The sequence below is a fragment of the Solanum verrucosum genome, unplaced genomic scaffold (genome assembly GCF_900185275.1).
Source record: "Solanum verrucosum unplaced genomic scaffold, falcon-dt-bn FXZP01000151.1, whole genome shotgun sequence".
NCBI classification, from domain to species: Eukaryota; Viridiplantae; Streptophyta; class Magnoliopsida; order Solanales; family Solanaceae; genus Solanum; species Solanum verrucosum.
The window spans coordinates 2,525,743-2,540,823 of record NW_026020202.1 but is presented as its reverse complement, the minus strand read 5'-3'; the positions used below and the strand labels follow the sequence as shown (position 1 = coordinate 2,540,823).

The 15,081-nt window shown below is 36.5% G+C and overlaps 1 protein-coding gene across 1 annotated transcript in view; it reads left to right on the top strand.

Annotated features, from left to right (window-relative positions):
- The window catches only part of LOC125830036 (rRNA biogenesis protein RRP5), a 37,646-nt gene that overhangs the window by 8,979 nt on the left and 13,586 nt on the right, over nt 1-15,081 (top strand). The window contains exons 6-18 of the mRNA XM_049509252.1: nt 1,622-1,740; nt 1,855-1,977; nt 2,072-2,143; nt 6,321-6,413; nt 7,538-7,651; nt 7,738-7,860; nt 8,403-8,588; nt 8,667-8,741; nt 12,477-12,613; nt 13,524-13,655; nt 14,029-14,174; nt 14,305-14,370; nt 14,972-15,078. Coding sequence (XP_049365209.1) covers nt 1,622-1,740; nt 1,855-1,977; nt 2,072-2,143; nt 6,321-6,413; nt 7,538-7,651; nt 7,738-7,860; nt 8,403-8,588; nt 8,667-8,741; nt 12,477-12,613; nt 13,524-13,655; nt 14,029-14,174; nt 14,305-14,370; nt 14,972-15,078 — 1,493 coding nt within the window. The remainder of the gene's footprint in view (nt 1-1,621; nt 1,741-1,854; nt 1,978-2,071; nt 2,144-6,320; nt 6,414-7,537; nt 7,652-7,737; nt 7,861-8,402; nt 8,589-8,666; nt 8,742-12,476; nt 12,614-13,523; nt 13,656-14,028; nt 14,175-14,304; nt 14,371-14,971; nt 15,079-15,081) is intronic.

Here is a 15,081-nt window from a genome sequence, read left to right as displayed (position 1 = left end):
GTCCTCCATCTTCATGACGAACACTCATCATTTTCCCCCATTTCCCATCTAATCTTGGTCGCGACGCGACCTCCATCGTGACGAACTTCATCGTGATGGACGTTGCTTTGCACCCTGTATCGTTGCTAACACTTTTTAGGCTAAAAAACATGACTTAGGTAAATCACGCGTAGCATCTTGTACCAAACTTGGATCGACGGAGCGGTTTGATGCTTTGGAATCTAAACACGAGCACGGTGTCGGGTATGACCACACATTCTTATTAAACACTACATGGCCCTTCCAAATAAACCTTAAATTGCCGAGCACAATCATATCTTCAGGTTCGGATCACATTATCCATGTCTTGATGGGTCAACCCTTAGTATGGAAGTACGAGGCGTTAGTGGAACCCTAGACCTGAAAAGAAGCAGAAGTGAGGTGGGTCTGAATGTGTAGCGATTCTTTTCTTTTCCTTCTTTTAATAGTAGACTTTTTTTTTCAAAAAAAAGAAACGTTCGTTTCTTTTGCTTCACACTTCTGTCCCAACAAGCGGTCACTTCTTCCACCGTGCGTCGCCTCAGCCATCTGAAGATTGTTGGAAGGTATAACTTTGGGGAAAATGAAATTAGGTTAGAGTACCCTTGTCCAGCTTCTAGACCTATTATGTATATTCTTTGCTGTCCAGAGCGTGGCACCAGAGGTTGGAGAAATTGATGAGAAATATTTGGTGGGAGGTCACAGAAAGTTCTGCCTAATTAAGCAGGAAACTATGCATCTCTTGTGAAGGTGGGGATATTGGGATCAAAGACTTGAAGGCGTTCAATAGAGCCCTTTATTAGGGAATTTCAGTTGTCAACCATATCCATAAGGTCTATTAAGTCTTCAAAAGACGGAAACATCACACATTATACTAGTTTCTTCTGTGTACTTCTATTATCAATTGTAGGAAATCAGTATTGTATCACTAAGTTGTACTTCTAAATCATGTAGTCCTATGCCATGAACTTTTGCAGAGTTTTCACTAGCTGGATTTTGACAGTTTCATGATTTTAGGCTGAAACTACTCTACCATTATCTGCAATAAACTTTCTGCATTTTCTTGATTTTTATTATCCTCTTTTTCCGATTTCTGCCAGTGCAAATTCGTTTTTCTCTTTCAGATACCAAGTTGGTAGGCATCAGTGTGAGAAATATTTTGTTGGCACGAGTTTCCTACTGAATAAATTGCTGTCTATATAAAGTTACTGATTTCAAAATAAAAATAAAAAATTGCTGTCTAAATGTTAGTTAAACTTTATTTTGCATATTTCTTACCTTTCAACATCATTTGGTCATATTGGAAACACAAAACAGAACATTCTCTGCATGATACAACAAGAACATACCTTGTGTAACCCACAAAGTGTGGTCTGGGGAGGGTAGGATAGAGTGTACACAGACCTAACCCCTACCACAAAACAGAATATTCTCTGCATGATACAACTAATTTATTCATTCTGCACCTTAAAATATTCATTGCTGCCAACTTGTTCTTGAGGCATTATTTTCAATTTATCATGATACGTTATATTGTACCTAACTTCTTATTTGCCTTTTGATATTGAACCTAATTTCTAATCTGGTTATATCCTTTTTGCAGAAAATGTGGAAGTTAAGAATAGAAGCGGGCAGCTGGTACAAGGGGTTGTTAAAAGTATTGATAGAACACATAAAGTTGTTTATTTGAGTTCTGATCCTGATGTTGTCTCAAAATGTGTGGTATGTTTTTGGAATTAATTCTACAGTTTTGGTTGTTGTTAACTTTTGCATATTGTTCCTTTTTGCCTCATAATGTGTTAATGTATAACATACAATAAATTTACCTCTGTACAGACCAAGGATCTTAAGGGTATCTCAATTGATCTTCTCGTTCCAGGCATGATGGTTAATGCCAGTGTGCGTTCAACTCTTGAAAATGGAATTATGTTATCATTCCTCACGTACTTTACCGGAACAGTAAGTTTGCGGTGTTTCAGTCCTGTCACCAGAGTTTAGCATTCTATATGATTCATTGTTTCCATCTACTTATTTTTACTTTCTGCTGCTACAGGCTGACATGTTCAATTTGCAGCAAACTTTCCCCTCTTCGAATTGGAAAGTTGATTATCCACAAAATAAAAAGGTAATAACTCCTCACTTTTGTTTGAGAAGGCTAGCTGGTATTATAAACAAGAGAAGTACACCAATAGTGTGCTCTTGAAGTAATTACATCAAAAGTATAAAGGAACAGCCAGAAAAATCTGTCACCTTTGTCCCTTATAAACTATCTAAAAATAGGGTAATGTCCCCTGGATCTTTAGGTACGGTATGGATACACCAAAAGTAAAAGGTTGCTAAACAGTTCATTTTTAGACTTTGGAAAGGAGTGCTCTTGTTCTCAAAACAAATTTCTCTCCCTCCAAATTGTCCACCAAATGCAGGCAGGGACAATCTTCCATCTCTTCTTGTCCTGACTGATTTCCATCTCTATTCCAACATGCTAGTACTTCTGCAGTATGCCTTGGCATGGACTATCTAATACCCCTCAGGTTAATGAACCATTGCCATAATTTCTCAGTCACTTTACAATGCAAAAAAAGATGATTTATTGTCTCTGTCTCAGCTTCACAAAAACCCCTCACTTGTTTGGATAAAAAAGGCGAAGCTGAAAATGATTTTGGAACAATGCTTCGAATGAGTAGGTCACATAAATTTGTGCAAGTTTTATGAAAAATCAATGTGTATCATGAATGAAAGACTTGCTAGACCAATATTTTCTTTCTTCTTTTTATCAAGAATGAGCTTGTACTTTCCAAATACGTCTTCTGTTTGGAAGACAATGTTCCTTGAAAATCAAGGCATTTACTTGGTGCTTGGCACAGGAAGGTATTAACCTATGATTTTCAACTTTGCTAATGGGAAGATGGCCTTACAAATTCATAAAGCTGTCATTGTTGCATAGTGTGTAGGAAGAGCGATGAAAGTAATTCTCATGTTTGTTTGCATAGCAATGAAAATCAACGTATTTACTTGGTGCTTGAGAGGCTTAACACCAATGGGTTGCTACCACTAAGAAGATCTTTTATCCATAAGTTGTGATTGTAGCATAATGTGGTGAGAGAGCAGTGAAAGTCATTCTCATTTGCTTTGCATTTGTGCTTTCGAATGTTTTTTGTTTTTATTGTTTGTGGGAGCTTTTGTTGCTCCATCATCAAACACCGAGATGTTTTTATAACGAGATTTTTATTGGTACAATATGGAGGACTGAACCTCAAAAAAAAAGTGACAAAGATGAGTTAAATAATTAGGGGTCCCTTGGTTGCTGGTTAGGAGTAGAGTTATTCATGTATTAGAACCCACTTAACTAGTACCATGTTTGGTAGCATTTTAGTTGCTATGTATAGAATTCAACACACCAAGTACGGTGTTTGGTTACCAGTTTACAATTCCGCATAACTAGTACATGTATAGGTTATATGAAGGAATTTATGTATTATGTTATGCAAGATAGAAGATGGAATAACTAATACATGAATAACTAAACTAAACCATGCATCACTAATTTTTGTATTACTAATACATGCATAACTCTAACCAACAACCAATGACCCCTTAATGTTCTAGAAGTTGTGGGGATCAAGTTGCCCAATTGAGTTGTTTTGTATATCAGTTAATTTACCATTAACCATTGCTAGAGGGTAAGAAAAATCACTATCCCAGGGAAAGTCCTGACAGTTCTCTCAAGACAAATACACCATGAGGGCACAACATTTAGCTTGGAAATGTAATGCCCAAATCCGGAGGAGCATGTGACCAATACTCGATGCATTTAATTTTCATAGAATAAACTAACAAAACATGTCTACCCAAAATCATGAACATACATAGCGCCCAAGGGTATGATCTTGTGGTCAATGAAGTGGGTTGAGCACCATGAAGTCTCAGGTTCAAATCCCAGTAGAGGCAGTAAACACTGGGTGATTTCTTTCCATTTGTTCTAGCCTTTGTGGACAGAGCTACCTGGTACATATTGACGGTGGGAGGTGACATGCATGTATCTCGTGGAACTAGTCGAGATGCGCAAGCTGGCCCGGGCATGACGGTTATCAAAAAAATAAAATCATGAACATGTATACAAAATTTTGTAAGAAAGTTCATATCTTTAATAAGAGAAACATATGGATCAATAGCCTAAAATCATAAGTACAGCCCATTGCCTCAAAATATGGTGCAAAAATCATACATAAATGTAAAATAACATAAGTCTCATGTACATAACTAGACCTTCATAATGTATCGCAGAACCCTTATGGATGGTACATAAGGAGTACGGCTTGCACCAGATATGACTCGTCTATGCAAAAGAATATTAGACATGACTAGCACCTACTGATAATAGTAGTGAGGCTCACCCAAATAAGTCGAAGAGGAAGAAATTGTTTAGGTCGTCTCACCAGTTTGTGTGCACCCGTATCTGCATGGAAAACATAACCAAATGACTTCCAAATGCATCCCAATACAACAATTGATATATATTTAATTTCCATCAATTCTACTCCAAACAATTTCAACATAATCAAATAGGACTCATGCATTGGCTAAACCATTTAAATCCAAACCCCTTTATCTATAACATTAAACAGACCCATTAATTCATTAAATGGTAGTTCTCAAAATTATTGGAGTCATTGGAGTAATTACCCAACTCATCTTCTAACTCCAAGTTTACTATTCATCATCTTCTCAAGACCCAAATATTTTAAAGAAAATTCTTTAGTCAAATGAAGTCTAAGTTGTGGGTTTACCTCTTTGAAGGAAAATCTTAACTTCTCGAGAATGTAGTGTTACTGATTCTTAGAATTTCATTTTCAATCCATGAGAAAGTTGATATTTGTGTTAAATTTTGGAAATCACCAAAAACCATCATACATTTCTTATCTTGAAGTGTATTTATGACTATGGCCTTGTCTCCCTCTCTCCAAAGCTTTCAAGCTTCATAAATGAGGCTAACTTTCTATCTCCCCGACCTCATTTCTATTTATAGAACTATGGTCTGCCAGCTCTTCTCCTATCGCGCACCTCTTAGACTTGCCAGTTTTCCCACCATGAGGAATGGCTGGTTTTCCAGGTCCTTGTTTCATTGGGCTTGCGGATCTCCAATTTGCTGTAACGAAGCATGGTTCGCTAATGTCTTTTCGTGGCGCTCGCCTGTGTCTGTAGGTTACTGAACTGCTAAGGCCATCAGTACACTGCCACTGTCTCATGCCTTGGCCATTTCCTTAGGTCCTACATCCTCTTTTGCGACACAGGAAGTTCCTGGGAGTTCAACTTAACTCCAACTTCTTTGGGTGACGTTACCACTTCAAACCACCTCCAATTCTTGACATACATATCAGTGTTATCAAAGGCGCACTCAAGCCCTGAAGCGAGGTTCAAAATGTGTTGGGCGTTTTGCCTTTCCCTCGCTTAATGTGCCTTCAATGAAGTCATCAAGGTTCCAAGGCATGCTTTTCCTTGCCAATTAGCCTCTTCGGAAGAGGAGACCCTAAACAATTGATATTTCATTTTATCATAAACTTTTTTCAATTTCTTTGTTCATATTTTTGTCATTCATGCTTATAATTATTTGTCTTAGTCTAAACATATATATATATATATATATATTTGTATTTTTTTCTTCTCTTTGTGCCTTTTTCCATTAAAGCCCTAACCGACCTTAGAGTTTTTTTGTGCTTTTTGTTTTTGATAACACTGATACATATGTTAATCATATTTCAATGACTTCACCACCCTCGTGCACCTCAGGCTACTTTAATCATGTCATTAGGGTTGTAATTAGCCCAAATCAATATTAAATTGTATGGGGCTTTACAAGGAAAGATTGTAAATTGATGCTAGAGCAAGAAAATCTCATAAGTTATTTGGAAGCTTCTTCCATAAGTTGTAGGCAAATTTTCAGTGTAGGAAAAGATGATTATGCCTTTACATTAGGCAATATCAGGAGTGCTTCAACTCTCAGTCTGTGCATCTGTAACAAGTCACCTGTGTTCAGTCTATTTAGAACAAAGGGATCATGCATATGCCTTTATTTTGGAGGATGAGATTTTCAGTTGAGTGTCGGAAGGAAAAGGAGATAGAGTCTGGAATTGCACCAAGTAATGGTTTGCAAATTCTGTTTTGTCCACCTCCCACACCCTTGCTGATCAAGGAAGGTTGAAATCAGTTTAGGGTTTATATTGAGTTTTCTTGCTATGCTTTACTTTTTCCAATTAAATTGTCCTCTCTTTAATTTCAATGAGCACTTTATTTTCTTGGTGTAGGTTAATGCTCGGATACTATTTATTGATCCCTCAACTAGAGCTGTTGGTTTGACATTGAATCCTCACCTGGTTCACAACAAGGCTCCTCCTGCAGTAAGTTCTTAAGATCCTAAGTATATCGACTCTAAAATATTGCATGCTGCAGATTGGTTGTTTGCATACGGAGAATTATTTAATGAAGCTGTTCATTTAATTATACTTGGCTTGCACTTGTTTGATTCATAGAAGTACCTTTACTTAGTTGAAACATGGAATGAGGGAAAAAAATTGAATTATAGGAGGACAAATATGGCCCTAAAAGCTGATGGAGAGTAAAGATTGTTTTAGTCAATTTTAAGTTAGACACAGACCTCTGGACCTTTTGCATTTATCGGGATATGGTTGCAGGAGAAATCATTGCTTATTCTATGTATGAATCTTGCTAAGGTGCTTGAGTGTCTATGGTGGATATTATAGGTCCTGATTCAAGTGTATTTGTAAGATCTTACGAGGTGCTTTTTGATGGGTAGAACATTGCAGTGAGGTCTGTTCCAGGTCTTTTAGAGATGTCAGACTTGCCTATAATTCATGGGCCCCATTTCTCTTTGTTTGCTTTTAGCGCATTTCGGTCTGATCCAGATCATACATATTGCATTCTTTGTCTGTGTGCTTCAAAATGATTGTCGAGATGATGAGAAACTGTTCATCCATCGTAAGGGCATGAGACCTCTCAAACAAAGAGGAAGCTTATCTTCTCGTCTTATGTTGTTAGCACTAAGCTGTGACTTCTCAAGTTTCTTCCGAGATGTGCCAAGTACAGTTTAACTTTTAGTGTTTAAGATGGAAGCTAAGAGGTTGCTACCAGCATTCAGTGAAAGTAAAGTTCAAAACCAGCAACTAGTATACTAATGTCCGCAAATTAGGGGAATTCACAACAAAGCAAGTTTTCTGTTGTTTAAGTTATGAGCCTATCAATTACTTTGTCAAAAAAAGAAGTTATGAGCCTATCATTTACTTTATCAAAAAAAAGAAGAAGTTATGAGCCTATGATATGCAAGTTGTATGGTAGTATACTTTTATCTATTTAGTTAGTCCTATTGAAAAACTAAATTTCAGCTGCAGTGCTTCTATTATATTGCGAAGTAAGCATGGTTGCATTCATTGCTTTGTATCAACTCGATGTTTATATATTAATCATTTTGTATTATTAAATTAAACTGAGCTTTTCGGTTTTACAGCTTATCAAGGTTGGAGATATTTTTGATCAATCAAAAGTGATCAGGATTGATAGGGGTTTGGGTCTTTTGCTGGAAATCCCCTCTTCCCCAGTTCCAACTCCAGCATATGTTAATGTAAGAATATTCCTGGATTCCGTAGTCTTTGGGCCTTATTATTTATGCCTTTGAACTCAACTTTATTAACTCAGCAAGTTTTGCAGGTATCTGATGTTGCTGATAAGGAAGTGAAAAAGCTGGAAAAAAGTTTCAAGGAAGGGAAACTTGTTCGCGTCAGGGTTCATGGATTTAGGCGTCTAGAAGGACTTGCTACTGGGGTTTTGAAGGTACACTTATTTATAGTTGGAAATTATTCTTTTGATTCAAGTGAACTTTTGATGTTGAACTGGTGTTTGTCCAGGGGCAAGATGTGACACACTCTAGTCCGATATACTTGTATGTGGATACCTTAGTTGAAGAACTCTGTCAAGAAGTTACTATTTTGGTTCTTGTACTTGGAACTGGGGGAACAATACAAATTGCCAACGTTACCTTCCTTTTGATTTGTGTCTTTGCCTCTGTTTTCTGCTTGGTCTTGAGAAGCTTTATGCATTTCTGTGTTAAACCTGATTAAAAAACACCTTTTCTTTATTTACATATCGAATTTTGGTAGAGCTGAAGAGCCCTGTGGCAAGATAAGATGTGTTCCTTGCTTTTCTTTTTCCTTTATTATAAAAGAGGGGAGCGGGGGAGGTCTGAGTAGGGTATTTGAATGTTGCTTCATTTTGTTTCTTGTTATTGAAATCTCAACACATATCTAATGATACGTTCTCCTTAATTTTATCTGCAATACTAACACTTTTCATATCTTTTCTTTAATTATGAACAGACCAGTGCATTTGAAGGGTCAGTTTTCACTCATTCAGATGTCAAGCCTGGGATGGTTGTAAAAGCTAAAGTCATTGCAGTAGACAGCTTCGGTGCCATAGTACAATTTTCTAGTGGTGTGAAAGCACTTTGTCCTCTTCGTCATATGTCTGAATTTGAAATTGTAAAACCCAGGAAAAAATTCCAGGTATTCCAGAATAATATAGCAGGTGTTTTCTTTATCTCTTTGGTTTGAACTGTAGAGAGTTAATGATATCTTTTGCAGGTTGGAGCAGAATTAGTCTTTCGTGTTCTTGGTTGCAAGTCAAAGAGAATCACTATTACACACAAGAAGACACTAGTATGGCTCTTTTAATTAACTTGATTCGTAGAGTGTACTTGAACTTATTTTTCTTCTGTTTAGCTGTTTTTTTTCTTTTATCTTGTTTAATCTATTGATGAGTTTCTTAGCTCAAGCCTCTCTTATGTATATTGCGACATTTTTCTGTTTATCTTTGTTTTTTTTTTGTCTTTTGATATTTTAATTAACTTGAGCCTCTTATTAACATTGTGTTAGTATTGCGATATTACTGATATATAGGGAAAAATGTTTACTTAGTTATCCTAAATGGAAACAAAGTTTTGGCATAACCACTTTCAGTTCTTTTCCTAATTGTGGTTTATCCTATCCTATCCTCTCTAAGACTCTAACCTGGTATCTTAAAAAAGGATTATCTGCAAGATGATAAAATTTCAAGAATTTTTGTATATTTATAACAATCAAATTAAAAAAAATGTCTAGAAGCAAGGAGGCCGGAATCCTACAAGAAGGCCGTTTGAGTTTCCAGCCTTAGAGCTTGGGGGAAAATGCTTGAAGAGGGAGATGGGCAGTGAACCAAGGTTCTCAGTTTTAGAGGAACATACACAGGTGAGGAAGATTTTTTTTGAGATCATGCTTGATTGGATCTTTTTCTAAGTGGGTGGGTTCACCTGAAGCTGTTGAAATTGGGTTGTGGAGGTAGAGGATGTAGAAGATGGTTTGGAAATTTCTCAGCTGGGTGATACTCGTTTCTTGTTTCAGTTTGCGAATGAGAAAGCAACCTAAGTTCTCGAAAGAGAAAGAAGATGGTTGGGTGGAAACTTTCTGAGATTAGAAATCTGGGATGAAAAGGTGGGCTGTGTGGTTCTTTGACCTCTTCAAGAAGATTGGGGATTGATGTTGGGGATTTATTGATGCAGTAAGTAGCTTGCACAACCTAACGAGTGCTAGACTTAGTGAAGAGGGTGGGTGGGTAAGCTTCTAGTCTCTTAGGTGGTTGAAGATGGCGAAAAGACTTACAATTTGGGTCTACCCGGAGTTCAAGCCAGAACTATTGGGTGTGCATGATAGGGAGGAGGGGAGAAGTTTAAAGGGGAAGAGAAGGGTAGGCAAGAGGGGAAGGATAATGCAAGAGAGAAGTGGGTGTGGTTACAGCTTGTCGAGATCTATGGGGGAACTACTGGTAACGGCTAACACAAAAAGATTCGATGACAATTTTGAATGGGAAAGAGGGAATTAGGCTAGTAGAGGGCAGAAGGAAAGATATGCCCATGAGATAGAGAACCAGGCCGAAGGAGAAATCATAGCTGGTTCACTAATTATTATGGGTCAGACCGCGAGTTTGTAAAAAACACAAATCACAACTTTTTGAACCGACTAGTTCGAACCGACATGGCTGGGTTTTAGAAAACAAATGTCATTTACTCCATGGATGCAAAGAATAATGCTCTTCACAAGCCGAAAAACATTTAATCGATTGTTAATGGAAGAATTGAAGGTCAAGAGACTGGATGTCACGATTTATCATGGAGAAGGGTTAGGGTTTGGTCGAAAAATAGTGGGGATGGTGGAATGGAGAAAGTGTCGGGATAGGATCCAAAATTCAGAGAAGTCTGACAACCGGAGACATTGTTCTGGCGAGGTTTCATATGTAATTACACTGACAATAGGGATTTACTAGAAGAAGGCGTTGCTGCCTACAAAGTTTTCGGCTGACACAAATATGAGTGTATCAAGGGATGAGGTTGATCTGGTCTGTGTCTTGCCTGTGCTGGAAAAGAACATTGTTATTGTTGGAAAATTGCAACTGGTGCCTTTTGCTCAAGATTTGTGCAAGAATGGAATGGGTAAGATCCAAGGGACTTCTAACAATCCCAAACATACCTTTTTTTTTCGAAATAGGTAACTTAATCCCAAACATTGTTTTTTTATAAGGGAAGTGTTGATTTTTGACAATCAGACTTTCTTAGAAAGGGTGTAGCAACTGGCAACAGTAGTACAGATGTTCGTGGAGCTGATGTGGTGCTGCTAGCCAGCCTTGAAGCTGATGGAATTTTTCCAAGGTGGGGGGAGTAAAACCAATATTTTTAAGAAATAAAACATGTGTGCTCATGTGGTTCTAATATCTATAAGAGGATAAGACAAGAAATTAGATTGGGGAAAACATAAACTAGAAGAAAGTCCAACAAGTAGGCGAACATTTAATTATTAGAATTTATCCAAGGGAGAAGAAATTGAACTCATACATGGAATCCATTTTAGGATGAACCTAAGAGTAGTACATTTACTGCGACACAAGTGAATACCGCGATGCTTACACAAGGAGTACAATCCTTTATTCATCCATAAACTAAATTTAAAATGAAGACCAAATGAACTATTTATACGCTAGGTCAATTAGGTAATATGACTAAATGATATAACCCTAGGCCCTAAAATTAGTTTAATTGCCTTGGGCCTTGTTGTCTTCTTTGTAGATAGCCATTTTAGAACTTTTGAATTTTAAAGTCTTTTTTCCATGCACCTCCACGATACTTTTAAGTTCTTGATGGATGAAAAGTTGGCTCCAAATCCATCATTGCCACTTTGGGTGTTGTCATATACTCCCTCCGTTCCTTTTTATATATCACCTTTTTAGATTGCACTTGCATTAAGAAATTAAGTAACTTTACCCTTCTACCCTTATTTAATGTTTTCTTAAGTCAACTTTTCAATAAATGATAAATATGCTAGATTTCAAAAATTAAAATGCATTTGGATGACTATTTAAATTTTTGAGTTTATTTTCAAAATCAGATTTTATAGAATAGTGAATGGAGAGAGTAATTAATCTATGTATGAAGTACTCCAATGAATATTAATTACTTATTAGTTTTCCTAGGTTGGTCAAAGTATATATTTTAAAGACTAATTAACTACTCTATCAAGGGTATAATAGGAAGAATATGGTAATTTATGCGTTGATTTCATGAAATGACAAGTATTATGGTTCAACTAGTTATAGTGACATATATAAAAGAACGGAGGGAGTACATAACAGTTTCACAGTACGTGGAAATGAAAAACTAGTTCATTTATAGTGCTGCCTATAACAATCAAAGAATAATGGGCTTAGCAAAAGATAAATGAGTCCCATCTCTTTTTTGGATAAGGTAAAGGTTGAAGTGAGTCCTATTTCAATTATTCATTGCCTCATGAGTGCACTAAGACCCACTTCATTGTTTCTTATACCAAGAAACTAACAAGTAATGCCACGTTAGCATTCTTATTCTTACGTTACTTTGACAACTGTTGTATTTTACAATCTCATTGTACAAAAGGATTTTTATATGATTTTAGCTTTTTGAAAGACGATGTTAGTTAATATTGGTATTGGGTGTATTGGTGTAAGATATGTTGAAGTGGGTTAATGGTGCATCCTATCCCATTTTTAGGCTTAACTCATTGTTGGCTTGTAAAATTTTCATTATGTTTCAGTTAGTAAAAATATTGCATTAGGTTGTGTTGGAACCTTCTGTGAAAGCCTGTTTTGAGTCTGCACTTATCCTGTGTAAACCCATCCATTTATCTCTTGTACTGCAACATCCAATTAACTATGTATCCATTCTATCACTTGCTACTTATCCATTGTATTGTTGCAGCCTCATAACGAATTGGCATTTAAGAAAATTACTCGTAATTATTTGTCATTCTCTCGTACCTTCTCAAAAAACTATTAGTTGTCATTCTCTCATCATTTGGACGTCTCCGACAAATTTTTCTTGGGGTCGTTTGTAGGTTAAATCAAAACTTGAAATTCTTGGTTCTTATGCTGATGCTACTGAAGGACTAACAACACATGGATGGATAACGAAGATTGAAAACCACGGTTGCTTTGTCCGCTTTTACAATGGAGTACAAGGGTTTGCCCCTAGGTAGTCCCTTGCAATTCACCCTTCAAACTATATGCCAATACCTACCACTGTATCTATATTTGGTTATTTTATAATGTGTGGTAATACAATGATTTTAGGCTTTTCTTTTCTCTTTTAATCTGATTATGTTTATTTAAATGATAGTACTTTAACTCTGTTCTATTCACTTTCGTCCGTTAATCATGATTTACTTCTCTGAGATGCTTAAGTTTGTATTACCTATATGTTCCAAACAACTTTGTTCTCTTCTGAGTTATGAGTTTATTTTACCAAAGCTGTTGGTGTGGACCAATAAAATGGCAATTGAATATAATCGTGTAGGTTAGCTATGAGGATCTTTTTCAGAATTGGAATCTGTTATTATCAGTATGAAATTACATAATTTCTTTTATAAGGGGATATTGAATATATTGGTGTAGACTATAATATACTCCAGATTCGAACTCTGTTATTATCTGTATGAGATTACAGAGTTGCTTTTATCCCCAGAACACAGTCGAGTATCAGGACGAGTGTGCAATAGAAGTTCTCTTGATAGGTTGGAAATTGCCTTTGTGTCAGCGTTGCTTGCATATTGATAAATTCTTCAAATATGTGCCCTTAGTATATCTTATTGCAGATGTTAACTTTCTAATTTAAAGAAAACTTTGATTAATTCTTCTTCTTTGCGTTCTGACAAAGTGAAATAAGACTAGATATAAATAAAATGAATTGGATGATCAACTTTTTTTATGATCAGGGTAAAGGCTACATGTGATTTGAGATTTGTCAGTATATTTCACTCTATGTATTATATAAACACAAAAATATCATGGTTATGGTACTTTCTCTACCCTATTATATGTCTATTGATATTTGTGTGATATTTGTGACGTCTTATTGGCACTAACACATCCATTTGTGTATCCAGATCTGAACTTGGACTAGATCCGGGGTGTGAAATAAGTTCCATGTATCACGTTGAACAAGTAGTGAAATGTAGAGTTACCAGTTCTAATCCTACTTCACGTCGTATTAACCTCAGTTTCACAACATCCTCAAGGTTTGTTTCTTTTTGGTCTTGGATGCTAGAGCAGTTGTTTTAACAGTGATGTTCCTATCGTTATTGGTACCATATGTAAATTTTGTGGATCATGAATAGATAGATATCTTGGAATTATTATATTTGGCAGCTCTTTTGCTTTCTTTATGGTAGTTCTGTAGAGTTGGTGTCTGTTGAATCATTGAAATCTTTAGACTGGAATGTTTACTGCAACTTTCAAGCTTTTCTTCAAGAAGAGCCGCTTTATTGCCATGTTGATCTGTAATATGTACCCTTGCCCTTCACCCCTGTGGCTTGTTTATGAGATTGCGCTTCTGGATTGCAGTTTTTGATTAAATAATGATTCCTCCATTTATTTGAATGTTAATGCCAGAGTATTCAGCAATGAACTCGTTAAACCAGGAAATGTTGTTTCTGGAGTGGTTGAACGAGTGACTCCGGATGCAATCATCCTAGATGTTACTGCTCAGGGTCATTTTAAGGGCACAATCTCACCTCAACATTTGGCTGATCACAGTGGTGAAGATCATCCATTGAATCCTTCGTTTCTCTGCAATTGCTTTTACTGTTTTATGATTTCCCTGCATTTTTCCTTATGTACTTTCTGTATCAATTAGGCAGTTAATATTGTTGTTTTTACCGCTTGAAGGCCATGCTGAGTTGATGAAGTCCGCCTTGAGGCCTGGTTATGAGTTTGATCAGCTTTTGGTTCTTGGTACTTTCTCATTCCTACATCCAGCTGTATTCAGTGATATCTTTAGTTAATATCTGCTCATTTCCAACCATTCTTTTCCATAGCTCACTTTTCAGTTGTCCTGTAATTTTGTAGTATTTTATTTGTTGGATAGACATAACTAATAGTTTTACTGAGAAGAGGCCAAAGTGGTAGTATGCCAATACAATAATACCAAAAAGATGGTGTCGTTAATCTAGATAAGGTGTGTCATTGAGAGCAGAACTTATCATGTCCAGTATGAAAACTGAAAAGTAGAATAGGGGAAACAGAATTCTAGGTTTTCTTGTCGCATTCTGCAAAGTCAAGTACCAAATACTGATTTAATCATTATTGCTGTAGATGTTGGAGTTGGAGATGCCCATTATAATACGTTATATTAATGCTGCTGTCAACTTTATATCCTCTTGTTATTTATTCTTGTTATTATGTGATTCTTCTGTAATTTGACAGACTACTGTTGATAGTCTAACCTGTGGTATTTCTATGTTCTTCTAGTTTTTGGGGCTGCATTAGAGTGTGTGTGTTTAAACACGGTACTTTGCACTGACTAGATATTTGTTTGGGTCTTTGATGTTTGTAGATGTTGAGGGAAGCAATTTAATACTCTCTGCAAAACATTCTCTTGTGACCTCAGCTCAGCAACTTCCGCTGGATGTCAATCAAGTCCATCTTAACTCTGTGCTGCATGTA